At 34.0% G+C, this 18,884-nt stretch overlaps 1 protein-coding gene and 1 pseudogene across 3 annotated transcripts; both read left to right on the top strand.

Annotated features, from left to right (window-relative positions):
• The window catches only part of LOC117909655, an 87,324-nt pseudogene that overhangs the window by 24,074 nt on the left and 44,366 nt on the right, over positions 1 to 18,884 (top strand).
• On the top strand, positions 529 to 18,341 carry LOC117909654. Of its 3 annotated transcripts, none has more exons than XM_034823747.1 (8): positions 529 to 677; positions 751 to 961; positions 1,589 to 2,065; positions 2,152 to 2,319; positions 8,914 to 9,027; positions 16,987 to 17,034; positions 17,121 to 17,548; positions 17,638 to 18,341. In XM_034823747.1, the coding sequence occupies exons 2-8, from the start codon at positions 772 to 774 to the stop codon at positions 18,250 to 18,252; spliced, it is 2,040 nt and encodes a 679-aa protein (XP_034679638.1). In that variant the 5' UTR covers positions 529 to 677; positions 751 to 771; the 3' UTR covers positions 18,253 to 18,341. The 3 variants fall into 3 exon arrangements, with proteins under 3 accessions (XP_034679638.1, XP_034679640.1, XP_034679639.1); XM_034823748.1 differs by having other exon boundaries at positions 530 to 677; positions 801 to 961; XM_034823749.1 differs by lacking the exon at positions 8,914 to 9,027.

The raw sequence follows: 18,884 nt of genomic DNA, 5'->3' as shown, positions 1-18,884 counted from the left end.
ATAATTGGTTAGTGTAAACTATCATAGCAATGTGTGGTGCATAGGATTAATTCCCTCGGCAACCGGACCGTGACTGTGCTAATCCTGGAGAATTGTTTTTTTTAATTTCCTTGCCATGTTTCTTAATTTTATTGGCCTAAAAGGTGGGTATGATACCTTAAGAGTAAATTTAAGCATGGCTCGATAATATCATGCCCAAGAGTGCGGATTTACATTTGGCTCTATGAATGTTTATCATTCTAAGTGAAATTCAAGTCTGTGTTCAACATGCCCGCAGACCATAATTCATATACCATACCTACTACTTCTGGATATCGTCTTAAAATAAAACATGAAAAATTGAAAAGAAAAGACCTAGTAAATTACCCCCTAGTTTTCTTTGTTTATTTTATATATGAATAAATCATGTATGCCTATTATTTTGAATGACTCTCATCCACCAGTCATAACGTTTCAACGCTATCTACTCCTTACCCAATACTCAACTAAATAAAGTTGACTTGGAAGACTCTATCATTGCACCTCTTATGCTTCAATGGTTCCTGGCCGATTTCCTGTATCATTTGAAGACTCTGGGAAAAAGGGCTGCTGTTGTCTCTCTTTGGATGAGAGTATCTTCTCTGCCTTGATATAGTTAAATATAATCTTCTATCATAGATAACAAATCCATCTGCGAGGTAAGTTAATTTTGACCTTTGTCAACTGCAGATTTTGTTTAGGTTTTCTGTTACACATGGCAATGACTATATGCACGATAAGGAATTTGTTGTAATGGCTTCTTCTTCTTCACTACGTCCTAGAAATGACAACAGTAACATCGACATTGCTGAGCATGATGAGGAGTTCACTGTAATGGCTTCCTCTTCATTACCACTCTCGGTAATCGATGACAGCCCAAACAATACTGATGAATATTTTTCAGCTGTTTCATCTTCATCTTTGCAAAGGACTAGCATCTCCGGTAAGATGCTAAAAACCATGTTCATGTCCATTTCCGTTTGAGGTCCTCCTGAAACTTTTGGGCATAATTAGTATACAAGTAGAAGTGTTTACAAACTGCTGTTAAATTAAAAAATGGAAGAAAATTATATTTTAATTCGTGTAGTTTATTGGAGGTTCAAACTATTATTGAAAGATACAAAGATGTTGACTAGAGGTAAACAAAAAAGTCCAAGAAAATAATTAGCAAAGAAAAGATATCTAGGAAAATGATTTTCCCGTATTTAGTTATATCGAAAAAAATATTTAAGAAAATCAAATAAAATTAAAATTAGTTATAAATTTATGAAATTTTAAATAATTTAATTTTTATATTGAATAATTAAAATAAGTGAAATGAGTAGCGTATAAAAATAATTAATTTATTAATTTTAGATGTATTTTATTTCACTTTTTTTTACCTTCTATTTTTTTCAATTTACTTTCTTTCCTTTGTATTTTTTGTCAAATTTTCTAAGAACCAAACATAACTTAAATGATTTATTTTTTTAAAAATAATTTTAGTATTAGGATGTTGTGAACGTTGAAGAAATATACATATCAGGGAAATCTAGGCTGACCTATACATCTTTTGGTTTTGTGACTGCAGAATTCGATCGCTTGGAACTGTACAAAGCTGTGCTTAATGGTGAGTGGGAAAGTGCTTCACAATTATTGGAGGATCATCCACAATCATTGTCCACCCCGATCGGAACAGATGATTCCCCAGTGCTTCACATAGCAGTTGAGTTAGGAGAGGCCAGAATGGGTTTCGTGGAGAAGTTGGTTGAGTTTATGCAGGATTCTGATCTGGCTCTGCAGGATTCTGATCGCGCCACTGCCCTTTTCAACGCTGCAAGGGCTGGCAATATAAAAGCAGTCAAGTTGTTAGTGAACAAAAACCAAAACTTGCCCAATATCTGCAACAGCAAAGGTTTTGCGCCTCTTCACACCGCTGTTAAGTATGGTCATAAAGAGCTGACTTTATATTTATTAAGCGTCACCAGAGATAATGAACCTCCATATCCTTTCTCAAATTCACCTGGAATCGAGCTTCTGCGCAGAGCACTAATGGTGGGGTTTCATGGTGAGCTATATATATTTACCATCCCCTATCTATTTTCTTGATATGAATTACCGTCGGGTTCCCATGTACAATTTTATAATATGCAGATGTAGCACTGTATCTGGTTCAACGTTATCCTCACCTTGCCACATGCCATTTCGGTGATGCTAAAGATTCTGATGATGATAAAGCCCCTTTGACGGTATTGGCTAAAAGGCCTTGGGCTTTCCCAAGTGGAAGGCGCTTCAAATTATGGCAACTCATAATATATCACTGTTAGTTTCTTTACTCGCTTGCCCCTTTTAAATTGCTTTGTGTTATCTCCCTTGCTTTTGTTTATAAGTCAAGTTATTTTCTTTTATGCTAATCCTGTTTAGCTCTGTCCTATAAATAAAAAAGAAAAAAAACTTGAAAGGAATAATTAATTTTCTGTCTTTGGATAATATAAAAATGTAAGAAAAATATTACAGAAAAATACATGAGGAATTTAAAAATAAAAAATTCTCCATTTTCCCCAGAAAAGTTGGAAACAATTTGGAATTCTGCACTGAGGGTGAGATTGACCAAAAATTTCAATTGATATATATGATGGTGGGGTGGACAAAAGTCTCTAAGCAATTATGGTTTTATTTGGGAAGGCCTTTTTCTTCCAAAAGTTTACATAAGAGAATAAAGATTTTTATTATGGATGGGAAATGATTGCGCAATAATAATAGTTGCGCTCCTTTGGATGCACCGTTTAAATTATTTTCTTAGGGTGTGGAATTTCAGTCATGCTTTCAAAATGTGCAAGTTGGGTTAGCGAACCTCAAAAGTGCGCAATTCCTTTATGTCATACCCTTTGTGCACCTACTCTGACGCATGATAAAACCAATAGAGTATAGAGAAATTTATACTTGAGTGGACTGAGAACATAATATTATAGGCTTCACAATGATGGTGCTCCTACACACTAAATTGGCCAAAGCAATAATAACAAAAATAATAAAGAAAATAAAAAATGAAAGCTATTTACAAGTTTTTGGCTAGCTTCTAGCTAGCCAATGGCTCTTCACTTTTTCTTTGCTTCCCACAGGTAGATTGGGAGCATCCATTTTGATAAATTTTTTTTCATGGTTTCCTAAAATTTTTCAGTAAAGAAAAAAATTTCATTAGAAGAGATATTGAGAAGCCCTCTGATGATACCTTGAAGATCAACATTTTTGGGTTGCAAAGAGAAGGGAATTGAGAGACAAATAAAGTTGGTGTGATCATGCAATACATTGCTCCATTCCTCCTCTGTTTCTTTTTCTATCATGCAATATATAAGTATGCTTCCAAGGTTGCTTGACTTACAATGCTCACAACCAATGCAACATAGACTTTTCTCCCCATGGTTCCTTATTTTTGTCATTATAACTACTGATAGGGATCATATTGTTTGTAACTAATGCACAGATAAACCAATAGACAACTAAACTAAGATATGGGAGACTTGAGCTCTTCTCACCCCTTAGAGTGTTAAAGGTTATTTAAGCATGTTAAAAATTAAGTAAAGAACTAAAAATGCAAATTTGTAAGTTGAAATTGAAAAACTGAAATATAAGATTAATTAAAAAGACTAGAAAATTTATTAAACTAGAAATTAGGGAAAGTTTATAATGAAAAGAAAAGATTACAATGGAAAACTAATTGATTAATTAACCCAATAGGACCTACTAATTAATCAATTAGCCTAATTTAGAGGCCTTGTTCACTTACTCCTATATAACCTTGCATAATTACCAAAATACCCTTATCCACAAAAGTGAACCTAGAGTCAATCCAACCCTCATTACCCATGCCAACAAGGTATATAAGCTCATAGCGGGGACCACTACAACTTATAGGAATATTGACTCCCTCATAGTCCAATTTTAAAGTTGATTCAACATTGCACTATAGAGAATCAACTAAACTCTGGTATCCTATGTAAATAACAACGAATACACTAAGTGCTCGGGTCCGTGACCTACTGTCCATTGTGTTTAGTCTCCCCATGAATTGGTGTCCATAGTCTAACAAGGTGAAAGCTATCAACCTTTCAAGACTACTTCTACCATCCTTGAGCTACAGATCTTCCTATTGTGTGTTCAATTAACATATCTTAGATCTTAAAGAGTCTATGTCAAATTCCATTTAAGGAACTACTATAGCCGTAGTTTCCATGAACACACCTCCTTAGGATCACCCAAGGGGACGCATTGTCTCAATCCCAAGAGATATCATGGTGCCTTTATTAAGAATACCTATTGCTACCAACTTCCATCAACATTGACCCAATCCATAGGGAATATATGATCCACTTATGACCTCACCTGTAAGTCAAAGCCACTATTAACTTCAGCACAAACTTAATATTCTCTCAAGGTTGAGAGATAATACAATGAAGCAGCTCGGTGGAGTTATGACTACTTCATAGGTTTAAGTCATAACTCACCATAGGTCCCATCTAACGTGCAACCATACACACTAGTGCACTTATCATGGGAAACTCATCCCATAGCCAAGACTAACCATCCCTCAAATTAGGAGGTGGTGCACTACAACCTCTAATGGTTTGCCTAGGCTCATGAGCCGACTGTGAAAAAAATAATCTATTTCCAAGAAACCCATGACTTAAATCTTCTGTGTGCAACTCTTAATGCACCTAAGTCACGTACAATGCAAAAGATGCAGGCAAGAATGCTCATAAAGTACAATACATGGAATAAGGATAAATAAAAGTGAAACTAGAACATCATTAAATAAATAATGAATTCCAAATTTATTACATCATGTCATGCTTTTAAGGATTTTATCCTAACAAAAAAACACCTTAAAGCATGTAGAATGGTCATAGAATGCATCAAATATAATTTTCTAAGGTATTATAAAAAAAAAAAAACCTTCAGTTAATTTTTTAGTACCTCAAACACACTAAAGTGGGCTCTTTAAAGCCATTAAAGTATTAAGTTTGAGTTCTCATCACTTAGTCCTTACCTTATAACATGCACTTGGAAGTAACATTGAAGCTTCAATGTGGTGATCTAAAGGGCAAGCACCGGTTTTTCAATATATATATATATATATATATATATATATATATCAGGTTTCCACATCTAAGAGGGTCTTTTAGACATAGTACATTGGTTACTCCTCTTTTCCTTTTTTTAAGATAACACTCCACTTACTATTGCTATTGAAACCTTGTAAGACCTCCTTATCCTAGGGTTTATCCAGAATGGGGGTTAGCATCATGTAATGATTTAGTGATTCATAAGCTTAGTTGCATTTTTTGGTTCCTTTAGTCCATTTTCCCTTCTTGCTAATGTCAAAGAAAGGATGACATATATTTGTTGTTCAATATATAAATCTATTTCAAGAACCAATCTTGTTAGTGAGTTGTTGGACTTCTCTAGCCCTTTTGGTCATTGGTATCTCCAAAGTTGATTTTATTTGGTATGGGTTAGCTTTTATTCCTTTGTATGTAACCAAGTACCTAAGGAACTTTCCACACCCTACATTAAAGGTGCACTTCACTAATTTAGCTTCATTTAGTATTTTCGAAGAGTTTGAAATGTTCTTAAGAGGTCGATCAAGTACTCATTCCTCTTCTTACTTGTTACTAACATGTTATTAATGTAAACTAGCATACTGACTTTTATTTGTTGTTAGAAGACCTAGATGACCAAATCTAGCATTTAAGAGCTAGATACCTTTTCTTTCACAATCTAATGTCTTTAAGGACCTAACCACTAGGGTTTATGTTGAGTCAATGACATGTAACTTGGGGATCGATGCCCACGATGTCCTATAGTTTCCTAGCAAAGATGTGTTCTTTTCTAGTAGACATCTTAAACCATTTTTTTTTTTTTTTTTTTGCATGGGCTAGAAGGAACCTCCTAGGTTTAAGGGCTCTAGAATAATGACTCCCTAGGTTCTCTAATTGCCTTCTTGGGTCACCTACTAATTTGTAGATTTTTGATTTATGAACTTCCTAAGGGTCCCAATTAATGCACTTGTTGACTGATTTAAGGGCTATGGTGTAGTATACTCATGCTTCCACCTAGTCCCAATATATTTCCCATAGTCCTTGTAGTATTAGGAATTTAATGGTGTGATGGTATGTGAATAGTGTTCCTCTTAGGTTGTATATCCATGGTCATCCCATAATGATATTATCGGGAAAAGGATATCCATAACAAAGAATTGTGTTATCATATGGAAACAACCAATTGGAACCATTAGAGCGACTTCCCCAGTTGAGCCACATAGGACTTTGTCTAGTCCCACCAATGATCGAAGACTTGACACTAGTTTTCCTTCGTCCATATTCATTTGTTCATATATGGGTTAATATATTTAGCAAGTTAACTGAGCTTGTTAAGTCAACTAAGAATAGGTAAATATTGTAGTCAATAATTCTTAAAGTAATAACCAATGGATCTTGAGTAGGGTTTGGACTCCTCTTAAGTCTTTATTAGAGAAGCATATGACATGTGGGCAAGTGGTAGTTGCTTCATGCAAGGATGTGAGGACTTTTGCTTCAATTTCCATATGCTTCTGTAACATCTTGATACCCTGCCTAGTTGCTCAAATCTAGTAGATGATCCACCATGGATGGTAGCTATAACTACCTTGGGTTATTTGAGGCTTTTCTTTTGTCTTTTTAAGTGCATGTACTAAGAGGTAGACTTCACCCTTAGGGTCTCAATATCAGGAACAAATTCTAAGTTCAGTTGATAAAGACAAAACAAAGTTAGTCCTTGAAGGATGAAGGAGAAGATTTTACATAAAAGTCGATCGTTTCCCTTCTCTAAGATCATCATATGCTTAGAAATGCATGAGTAGTCTAGCGTGTCTTTAGTTTCATTGAAAGAAATTGAACGTAGGGAGGGAAAACTCTCATATGGCCTCCTTCTCCTCCTAAAGGGACTTGGGCTCAATCACCTTATTCACCAAGATTATGCATTTTGTGGTAGCTCTGGTGGCAAGAAGCCCTTAGAGCATTGGGGCCTTTGGCAAGGCGGTCTGTTTGGTTAGTTTAATTAAGGTTTCTCCCACCTTTCTCTCCCAATTTAATCTATATTTTGGTCTAATTGCTTCGATAACTATTATTCATTAACTTGCATCTTATTGGTGTTTGCCAATGAGAGCTGTTGGTCAAAATCACATTGGTATTTGTCTACCCTTACCCTGAAGGAAACATTTTCTTGAGTGAGTTAGTCGCTTCTTTTAGTGAGCTCCTCCATCTATTGAAGGGTTTTCTCTCACTCATTGCTCCACTTCATTTCTATCATGATTGCCTTTTCCTACCAAGACTCTATTGCATAGTTTTCTATTGCCTAATTGTTGCTATAGATCTAAACAATGTCTTCAAGGATTTTAATGCATTCCCATATGAAAAAGCTAAAACTCTTCATAGATAATTGAAAATTTTACTCCACCAATTTTTGGATACAAAGGAAGGTTTCTTGATACAAAAAAAAAAAAAAATAGGTTTCTACATTCAAAGTAATCTTTTTCAAATGAGGAAGGGACTTTTTTTTCTTTGTTGTTTATGATTTCCTTTTATAGGTCTTCTTCCCTTGTAGGTTCAGGTTATTCTTATGGAACCAAGTTTAGTTGACTTTATTTCTTCAACGTTAGGTCTTCGATTTGGGTGGACCTCAAGGAGTACTCAAATGAAGGTTCTTGCCTGGGGGTGAGGTGTTTTTTAGTAGCTTTACTGTGATTTTTTGGTGAGCTGAATTTTTGTGTCTTCACCATAGATGACACCACTTTTCCAACTCTTAGTTCACTTTCTTACTTCAATGGATGGTTAGGCCCTTACAATCATAAGGAACCGAAAGTGAGCACTCTAGGCTCCTTACGGTCGTAGAGCCTTCAAAGGTCAAGTTAGTAAGAAGAATGAGGAAACTACCAAACAAATAAGCATCAGCTCAAAGGTTAACTTTCTAAGTTTTTGGAATACTAACATGGCATAGAGGATGTGGCCACTTTAAAACTTCCCCTTTAAGAGAGCAATTAGGGTCTCCCCACATGGAGGCATGAGCCTTAGTATGGGTGCATGAGTATGGTTTAATTCAACATTTAGTTCTCATTAATGTGCTTAGCCAAGAAATTGATCATTTAACACTTGTGTAAGCTTTCTAGTTACTTATTCTTTGGCTAACGTGTGGTCTTCTCTTGTAGAGCAACCACACACTCACTATTTTATTCTATCAAATAAACATAGCTAGAGGATTTTATTTCTTATGATCTACTATACCTCAAACAAACATGTACCAAAGCAATAGTTTTAAGTCACCTATTTCGCTTTCGACTAATTACTTGATCAATTACTTTATTTAAAATTTTTATTTGACAATGGCTTTGGCATTCATAGGAAAAAAGAATGATATAAAACACTAATTTATAGCTTTCAAATTTCTCTTAATTTCCATTATACATGTTTTTTTAAATTACAACTTTAGTAATATTAACCTAAAGAAATTCCTACAATGAAGGAACTATATAGAGAAAAACTCTTATAAAATAATACTCTTGTATTTAGCGAGATTACTAATTTAGTACATTGGCCTGAGTTAAGACTAGAAGATTTTGTTTTATAAGTAAGATTATTAATTTATCAAACATTCATTTATTGAGCTTTTACCATATGGACTATTATTTTGTATTAGTATGGCTTACAAAGTTTCATTGAAAGGGGTTTTATGAGTATTGGGAAGAACATGACAAATTTTCTTTTTATTATATTCATTATAATAACTGTTATATTATTATGTTTTTTTTCCTTTAAAAGTCTTGCAGTCAAATTAGATGAAGCATAATTTTCCTTCTCTTTTCTTGACATTTTTATTCTTAAGGTGTTCCTGTGAAATTAAACCATTCTCTTAGTCAACCTAATAGAGGAGGCATGGAGAATCAAGTTGGTAGCTATGAATCCACACAAATGTGCTATTGGACTCGATTGTTCAAAGGTGAGCATTTTTAGTTTGTCAAATTCTACTAAATATAACAATACAACTCATAATTACTCAAAAACTCGAGTATATAGGTACACAAAATGAATTATATATATATATATTTAAGAAAAACTAATTAAATTGCAAAGAGTGGAAACAACCAAGGCTGAAAATGAGAGATTTAGTATGTAAACTCATTAGGTTCAATTGAAAGATTTAGCTTGCAAACTTATTCAAAAATTAATTCTATTAAATACTTTTCCTAACTTTGAAAACCCTGATCCCTATTTTAGTAAAAATCTTTGAACTCCACAATCAAATTGGAAGATTATTAACCAAGGAGAATGCAATAGGAATTAAGATATCTAATAAGCATATAGTAAATCTAAACCTAAATAGCAAGCTTTAAAAAATTATAATTGCTAAAAACTAAAGTAGAAGTATTTAACAACTGCCATAAACTAAATTGAAAACATGCAAAAGGACTAGAATTCGAATTGCAAAAAGATAAACAACTCTCAGATTCTCACCAAATCTAAATATGAACCTTCTCTCACAGGAGGAATCTTAACTAAACTTTCCTCCCATGAAGAATCTTAACTAATAAGTGTGCAACTTACTCTCAAGTTCTTAGTTGATGAAGTCCTACTAAGAGTATCTCATGAAATAGAAACTCCATTGTCTCCCACTCATGTATAGTAGGCAAAATAACATCATGCATTTCTCTCAACTACATCATTATCATCCATGTTTATATTGACTAATGGATTGTACAACTTTTGAACACATTGATAAGAAAGGTGTAAGAATATTAAACTAAATTTCATCTTAACCAGTGTAATTCATCCCTAAAAGGTGTCTTGTTATATCTTAAACACATTTATTCACATTGAGTTGAACATGATTAATCCCCCTAGAAAAATATTTCAAACTACACCATACTTGTAACTTATGACTGAAAATCACAAGGGCATAAAAGTTTAACTATATAATGACCTATAAGATTAATACACAGGATGAGGAAGTAGCTAGGAATATATTCATTCATTCTTGTTTGATTACCAAGAAGATATAGTCTGAAAATACATGCTAACATGGAGATCTTCATTATGAGTGTACCTTAGATCTTCTATATCGTACAAATCTTAGTTTAATTGCATCAAGCAAAGAACTCAAGTTTTGCCCATCCTTACTAAATCAAGCACTACATTAACAAGATTTGGCAATTGACTCCATTACAAATGTGGACTGTAGGACTATCTATACTTGGTTGCTACTAACATGTAAGTCAAATTGGATACAAAAAGGAGTATTATAAATATCAATGACCTAACACACTATCTAAGTGGTTTGGACTCATTATGTTTCAGTTGTGCAAAGTAATGAAAGTGCATGTCGATAAAGTAAAACAAATAATTAAATGCCACCATCAAACAAGATTGGACAATGAATAAATTGTAGATATAATGGTTAATTGAAATATACAATATGTAATCATAATCTACATGATTTAATGCTCACAACTTAACTCCTATGTAATCATGATCTACATAATCCAATGCTCTCAACTTGACCCCAATAAACATCTTTACTTATTAGCTTAGTCAACAGGAGGGGTGAGAGTGGGATTTTTAACCATGCATCAAGTAGAAATATGTTCCTATGTAACCATGTCTCATATAAACTAATATTTAAGATTGATGTGTTTGGTTCAATTATGATACTTAGGGGGAGGGGGGGTGTCTTTGACATAGGCTAAAGTTTCCATGCTATCACAATAAATAGTAGTATGCTCAAAAGAACAAGCAATATTGTGAAAAATATGTATGAAAATCATAAACTAGTCACTTTCCTAAACGACAACTAATGTACTCCCAACTCTATGCATAGTAGACAATGTTATACATGATTTTTTTCTATTTCACCAATATACGCTAACATCATAGAGCATATATAAAACTATAACCATATGTGGATTTGGGTTCATTTAGGAGGCTACCTCAATTATCATTGTAATCAAGTCCAAATTCAATCCTCAATAGCCAATTATATAGCCTATGGTGACTTTGAGGTACAAAATCATCCAGTTCATTGCTTTTTCGTAACCAAGGTTTAGATCTAATTGGAAGCTGCTAACCTAATTATATAACATATATTAGTTCATGTACACATCATTGGATACTTTAAGCTACTAACAATGCTAGCATATATAGGAACCTTGAGTGATCTTTTCCTATTCATCTAAAGTCTTACGACACATGTTAATGCTTAAGGTCTTATCTTTCTCTATATGAATGCCAATAGATTTTAAATTTTACATCTAGAATTTTTTCAAGAATATTCATTGTGTATGATTTGTAAAACAAACCAAAAAGTCTCCTTGATTGATTGATTAGGATCATAACTTTGAACACATAGTTTGCTTTAAGCATGTTGTTCATTTTAAAAGTTGACGACCACCACACTTTAGAGGCAACCATCTCATTATCATCTCTAACCAACATTTCATTTGTATGCAAAAAATAGAATATAAAATCTACCCTTACACCATTTAACAAACATGTAATAGTGTTCTTAGACCATCATAAACCCATTAGTGTAATATACCATTGTTTAGATGATTATTGTAGGTTATAAATGGACGTTTGTAGTTGTTAACTTTGCCTTTCTATTTAGTTGCCATAAAACAAGTTAGTTGATCTATATAGATCTTCTTATTTAGTTCTCCATTGAGAAAAACAATTTGAACTTTTATTTGATATAATTTAAAATCCAAAGATGTGATAATGGCTTGAATAAAGAGAGTTGAGGCAAACCTCACTTCTTATGAGAAGTTCTTTTTTATTTATTTATTTATTTTTATACTCTACACTCTCATTTTGGTTGTATCCTTTCTTCATGAGTTAAGTTTAACACCTTGCATCATTTACCTTAAGTTTGACCTTAAAAACCTACTTATTCCTTAAGGTCTTATGTCTTAACAATAGTTCAATTAATTCTCAAATAGAGTTCTAGCTAATAAACTTCATATGCTATTTCACTGTAGCTTTCCATATTTCACAAGTATGGATAAGAGAGCTTTATTAAAAAATTTAGGCTTCTCATGTGTTGGAACATCTAGATTACTTAACTTCAAGCCCTAGATCATTAGGTGCATGCTACTATCTTCTTAGAAATGCTAAAATTATGTAATGGGAGAATTCAAAACAATGAATATTAGATTTAAGTGCTCAAGGAATTAAATCTAATTGGTGAAAAGATTAATTTATATCTCAAATACCTCATGATCTTTTGCTTGATAGCTCTCTTTCCTCTGTCCTAACACATAAGGATGTTATATTCCTCTCTGTGGGGATAGATATTAAGATAGAAGATTGAATGGATGAAAAGTACTAAGCCTTAAACCCTTTAAGGAGTTTATATAGGCTTACCTCTTAGCTCGAGTGACTTGAGCTCATCTTACATTTGGGTTACTTAATCTAACTCATTGGGTCTTAATTAAATAATTTGCTCTATTGAGCTGCAATTAATTAATTATCCGAATCTAAAAAGACTATTTATATGTACTAGTGCAACCTTCTATATGTACCAAAATGCTCTTATACACACATACAAATAAAGAATCCAACTATTCCTCAAATAATTTTTTACGAAGGAATATGAGTTTGAGTGGGAACCACAAGACTCGTAGGGAAGTACTGGCTCCTTTAAAATCCAATTTTAAAGTTGACTCAAAATCTAACTATAAAGAGTCAACTACACTTTAGTATCCTTATGATATTAGATCTAGATAGAAAAATTCAGTCTGTGATTTACTAACAATTGCATGCAAGCTCCTTATGAATTGGTATTCATAATTTAATAAGATGAATGTTATCAACCTCTCAAGACTACCTCTACAATCCTTCAGTCATAGATCCTCCTATTATATGATTAATTGACATACTCTCCAAGAGCATACGTCAAATTCCACTTAAGGAATTATTGTGGCCATAATTTTCATGATCACATGTCCTTAGGATCACCTAAGGGGACGTAATGTCTCAAACCCCTAAGATATCATGGTGCTTATCTTGAGAATACCTATTATCACATGGCTCAATCATAGTGACCCAATCTATAGAGAATATATGACCACTTTAGGGTCTCACTCATGGGTCAAAGCCGTTGAAGACCTTAGCACTAAATCAGTATTCTCTCAAGGTTGAGATCTTATAAAAAATAGCAGCTTGGTGAAGTCAAGACTACTTAATGACCAATGTCTAACTCACTGTAAATCCTATCTAATGTGTAACCTATTAGAATTGAGCCCTAAAAAGAATGACATGATGTAACAAATAGAGATTTATTTATTTATATTTTTTACTTTCTCTTTATTATTTCATTGACATGAATTGGTTAATTAGATGATCATGTATGGTTAATTAATCAATTAGGACCCATTTTAGGCAAGATTAAGTGACCCAAGCCTTAGTGGGCTCAAGTCATTTAAGCCTAGTAGGGAAATGCTATAAATACCCTTTAAGGGTTAGGGTTCCAATCACTTTTGGAAAAACAATCATCTTCTACATCTAAAGAGAGAGAGCTTAGCATTCCTCTATTCCAAAGCCCACATTTTGGAGTGCCAAGATCATGGATCAAGTCATCAAGCAAAATAATTTCGGTGTATGAGACCTTTAGACTCTTTAGACTTCATCTTCATTAAGCAGAATTGATTTGAGAACCATTCAAATCAAAGGTAAAGTTTGTCAGCCCAAGGGTTCTCCTAATCGCGTTTTGATGATAACAAATCATGGTTAAGTTGTTAATTGGTTTGCATTATAAAGAATTTCAGGTATTCGTTTGGAAATTCATCAAAGGACTCAATGGATGCATGATTAAGAAAATTGGAAGACCCTTTCATAATAGGAAATATATGTAAGATGAATGCATGGTGCACTTAGGATTTCATATCTTTTCATGCTCTTTAAAAACTCGGTATAGGCATTAAAGTTACATTTCTGTCAAAACCTGGGTTTTATCAAATGAACCTTAGGAAAATTGTTTCAAAATTGACATATTAATTTACCTAAATACCTTGCCTAAGTGTTATAAGAGAAAATAATAATAAAAAAAAAGAGGTTTTCAGGCAAAAAATGGTGAACTAGTCAAGGTGTTGGTCAAATGACTCAACCGATTAAGGCACCTGTGAATCGATTACACCTTCTTGATCAAGGTCTAGTTGAGAAATGCAAAATATCTTCTCTCTCTTCTTGTAGCTTTGCATTCCTGGTTGAGGGATATGCCTTCTCAATCGAGATCCAATTGAGGTTTGGTCAAGGATCAGTCGAGGCGTAACGGTCACCTACCATGCATTTATTGTCAAATGGCTTGTAAACCGGTTGACACTCAACTCGACTGATCAAGGCTACTTTTTGGCATTTTTGGCTCCTAAGGCTAGAAACATATAAATTGAGAACTCCACTTCATTTATGAGGTAGAGAAAACTTGTATTTATTTGTCTACCTACTTGTTCTTGCCTCAAAAGCTCTCATTCTTTCCTTAGTGCATTAAATCTCCATTTGCATATTCCTTAGTGCACCTTTGTGATTCTTCCTAGCATTTAAGTTGTATTTGAGCCCTTGTTGAGCTAGGTTAAGAGATTTAAACTTACCATTTGAGTGTTAAAAGCTTCAAGTGAGTAAGAATTGAAGGGATTGTGTAATATCCCATTAGAGTTGGAATCCAAGTGTAAAGGTGATAAGCTTGGTTGAAGCTTTAAGTATAGTGGAACCTTCACTTAATTAGGAGGTTGAGGGGAGTGGACGTAGGTAAGGAAGTGTTGAACCACTATAAAATCTGAGTTGCTCTTTCTAACCTTATCTCTTTATATTTGTGTTTCCTTTGCTTGAATTTGTTGTGTTTGAAAAATATTTTTTTTAAACCCAATTCAGCTCCCCCCTCCCCCTCTTGGCTGTTTTCTATATTAAGATTAGCCTTTTATTTTCTCAAAGTTTTTAATGACTTTTCTCTAGATTATAAAATGTTAAAATTTTGATTTTTGCTTCTGTTGCATAGGATTTAGAGCCCTAGGGTATTTTGCATGCACCTATACAATCTAAGGTTATGGGAATGGAGAGATCTAGGTTTCCCAACATAACTAAACACACTAGTACACTCACCATGGGAAACCCATCCTAATGACTAGGGCAAGTCATCCTTCCAATAAGGAGGTAGTGTACTATAGCCTCAAATGGATTATTGAAGTCCATGAACCAGTTGTGAATGAGTCATTAACTTGCAAGGAATCTATGACTTAGATTTTCCATGTAACTCCTAATTCACTCAAGTCATGTAAATGCAAGTAATGTAGGTTTGAATGCTTAACATACATAATTCATAAATAGGATAGTAAATAAAAAATCGAAGTCATAATGTAAGTATTATTGAACTCCATTTATGGTTACATCATATCATGCTTTTAAAGAATCTATCCCAACATCATGATCTTATGATGCAAACATGAAAGCTTCACCTTAATGCCCACAATTACAATGATGAGATAGTTCCAAGTTTTTTTCCACACACATCTAAATCTAGTGAATTAATATGTAATGGTAAAATCCCACTTAGTGGCATAATCTAGTAGGTGGCAAGTCACTACTCAAGTTTACTATTTTGTCGAGTCACTCATATCCTTAGCAAGATCTTTAACATCTATAAAAACTCACTCCCAATCAAGTAGATATTGTTTACTCTGAACTCAAAGGAACCTCAGAGATTTAATATACGTTTGCATGGTTAAGAAGAGCTCTTACATACATAATGCTAAGAACTTTTTCCCCTATTCAATGTAGGATATCAAAACCACCCCCATGAAGACATAAAGTCCTCATTGTGTCCCATACGATTATAGGACCAAACAAACAAACTCTCATACCATGGTTGAGGATACACTTTGATACCATTTGTATGACTCACTCCCAACCATGTAAATATATACTATCCACTTTGGGCTCAAAGAGCCCTCATAACATTAAAATGTGTCTAAATAATTAAGAGAAGCTTCTATATATATAACTTTTTCCCTTATTTGATATGAGATATCATAGTATTTTCCTTTGGTTTAATTGCCTTAAATAAATTGAGACTCCTGTTCAATGCTCCTTTACTCAAAATATCATCCTATAAGAAATTAACTTCATATGACTTAATTTCAATTATAGGATGTTCACTAAGCATCACACAACCTTTCATTTATTAGAATATCTAATGAAAGTGCATTTGTTTCCTTTATAGCACAATATCTATGAGAATTTACATGAACTAAACCTGCTAACCCTTAGGATCACAAGTGAGTTAGGTTTGGCTCAACCAAAATTGAGCTCAACCAAAATTAACTTTTGGTTCAAACACTCGACCAAATCCTAACTTGAGTACTAAAAATGGTTTCTCAACTTCACCGAGATTCGAGTTAGGACAAACCAATTTGCCAAATTGCACCCGGTAGAGAAATGCTAATTTGTTGAATTCGAGGTCCTCACAATTTTAATTTGTCCTCACAAAATTGTCTTCATTTTTTTTTTCCTTTTAAGTTCGAGTAATGGATTTGAAATCAGCTCTACAATCAAATTCCCTACTCAGAGATTTATGCAGGATACACAATTTTCATTGCTTTGATAGATTTTGTGAATATCTTGTCACTAGATGCTCCTGGTTAATTAATAAGAAGTCGAGTAATTGAGCTTGTACCAAGTTTCATTAGGCTTCTTGATTCTAGCCTTTAAATTCAAGTGCGACGGTTTAAGGGAAATATATGAAACCTATTGAATCCCAAAAAATTTTTACACCAGCCAATATGAGTTGGCAACTTCTCACGATCACTTTAATTTAGATTAGTGTTTAATTGGTACTTGATTCAGGGTTGCTTTTTTGTTTTTCTTCTGTTAGTCCTGCTTTTGCATCTGAACTGCTTCAATTTTACGTTGCACACAGCTTGCCGAAAGGTGGATGCAATATTCTGGGAACTGGTTGGATGGTTAGGTAAGGGACACAACAAAACTACCACTAAAGCATGCAAAAGTTTTGAATGCAGTGTTATGTTGTCCTTAATATAATTTTAATTGCAGTACCACCCATCAAGCACATCCAAGAAACAAAAACAATGCATTCTCAGACTCTTCAATTGCTTAAGTACCTATGTACTGAAGTTAAAGATTTGGAAGCACCAAGAGCAAAGGAAATATTTAGCCAATCATTCATTAATGGGGCAAAATATGGGATTCCCGAGATTCTGGAAGAGATTATAAAGTCATATCCTTTTGCACTCGGGTATCTGGATGAGGATCTATTCAAATTGGTAGTATTAAATCGTAATGAAAAGATTTTCAACCTCATCTGTGAAACCGGTATGCATAGACAACTTATAATACGAACCAGAGATGATAGAAATAACGGTAACATCTTGCATTTGGCTGGAAAATTGGCCCCTCCGCACCGGCTCAGTCTCGTTTCTGGTGCAGCTCTACAAATGCAACGCGAGTTACATTGGTTTAAGGTAATAAGTTTTGTTTTGAAGGGGAATTAATTTTCTTATACATATCCACTCTTTTTCTGTATCTCAGAAACTTTTTTATTTTTACACAGGAAATTGAAAAATATGCCCCAAGAGCCTTCAGTGAATCTGAGAACAAAAAGAAACATACACCAAAAATGGTATTTATAAAGAAACATAGAAGGTTGATAAAAGAAGGGGAGAAATGGATGAAAGGCACAGCAAAATCTTACACATTGGCAGAAGCGCTTATTGCTACTGTAGTGTTTGCAGCAGCAATTACCATCCCGGGTGGCAACCGTGATGATACTGGCATACCAAATTTCTCCAAAGAAATTGCCTTCAAAGTTTTTGCAGTTTCGGATGCTCTTTCCCTCTTTGTATCCATTGCTTCGGTGCTGATATGCCTATCCATTCTCACGACACGATATGCAGAAGATGATTTTCTTTTTGCCCTTCCCACGAGGTTGATATTTGGCCTTGTTACTCTATTCCTCTCCGTAACATTCATGATGATAGCCTACAGTAGTGCAATCTATCTTCTCTTTGGTGAAAAGAAGGCATGGATTCTTATTACCTTGGCTGCATTAGCCTGTTTGCCGGTGACCTTGTACGGAATTTTGCAGTTTCCCCTCCTTGTGGAATTGATTTATTCCACATACGGCCCAGGCATTTTTGGCAAACATAGTAATCGTCTGATCCGATAGATCGACAATCATGGTGAGAGTATTCGACACAATTACGTACTTTGGGATTTGCATCAAATTCATGACTGAATGTATTGCCTTCACTCTCTCTCTCTGCTCCTGCGGACATTTTCTCCTAGATATTTCATTGTAATTCTAACTTCTGTCAACTATGATGAACAGGTTTAAAGCAAACTTCTTAAACTTGGCAAAATTGACTTTTTGGTACATGGCTAGATTGGTCAAGATGATAGTGATTCCTAGAAGGAAAAGAAAGGTACTAATTGCAAAATCTAGTCTACGGCTAAGGTGACTTATCAGGAAGGCCACCGGCCAAGAACACCCCTCTTGGTCGGACTTTTACTTGCTTTTTATTAGTGGGTGAGGGGAAATTCGGTTTTCAAATAATCAAAATTGTATACATTACAAATAAGCCAACAAAATACATGGTGGAATGAATAAATATATGCAAATATGAACATCTAAATTGATAATCAGGCAAGAAGTTATAGACAATGACTGAATAGATGATTAGGCAATCTAGACAGATATATATAAAGAGAGATTTTTATAGCTGGATTTTAAAATGGAAGTCAAAATGTGGATTGATGAACAAAAATAATGTATTATCCCTTTTGTTTTAAAATAATTTT

Source organism: Vitis riparia, chromosome 19 (assembly GCF_004353265.1).
Source record: "Vitis riparia cultivar Riparia Gloire de Montpellier isolate 1030 chromosome 19, EGFV_Vit.rip_1.0, whole genome shotgun sequence".
NCBI classification, from domain to species: Eukaryota; Viridiplantae; Streptophyta; class Magnoliopsida; order Vitales; family Vitaceae; genus Vitis; species Vitis riparia.
The sequence above is the reverse complement of the archived record's forward strand: the minus strand, read 5'-3'. Positions and strand labels throughout refer to the sequence as shown.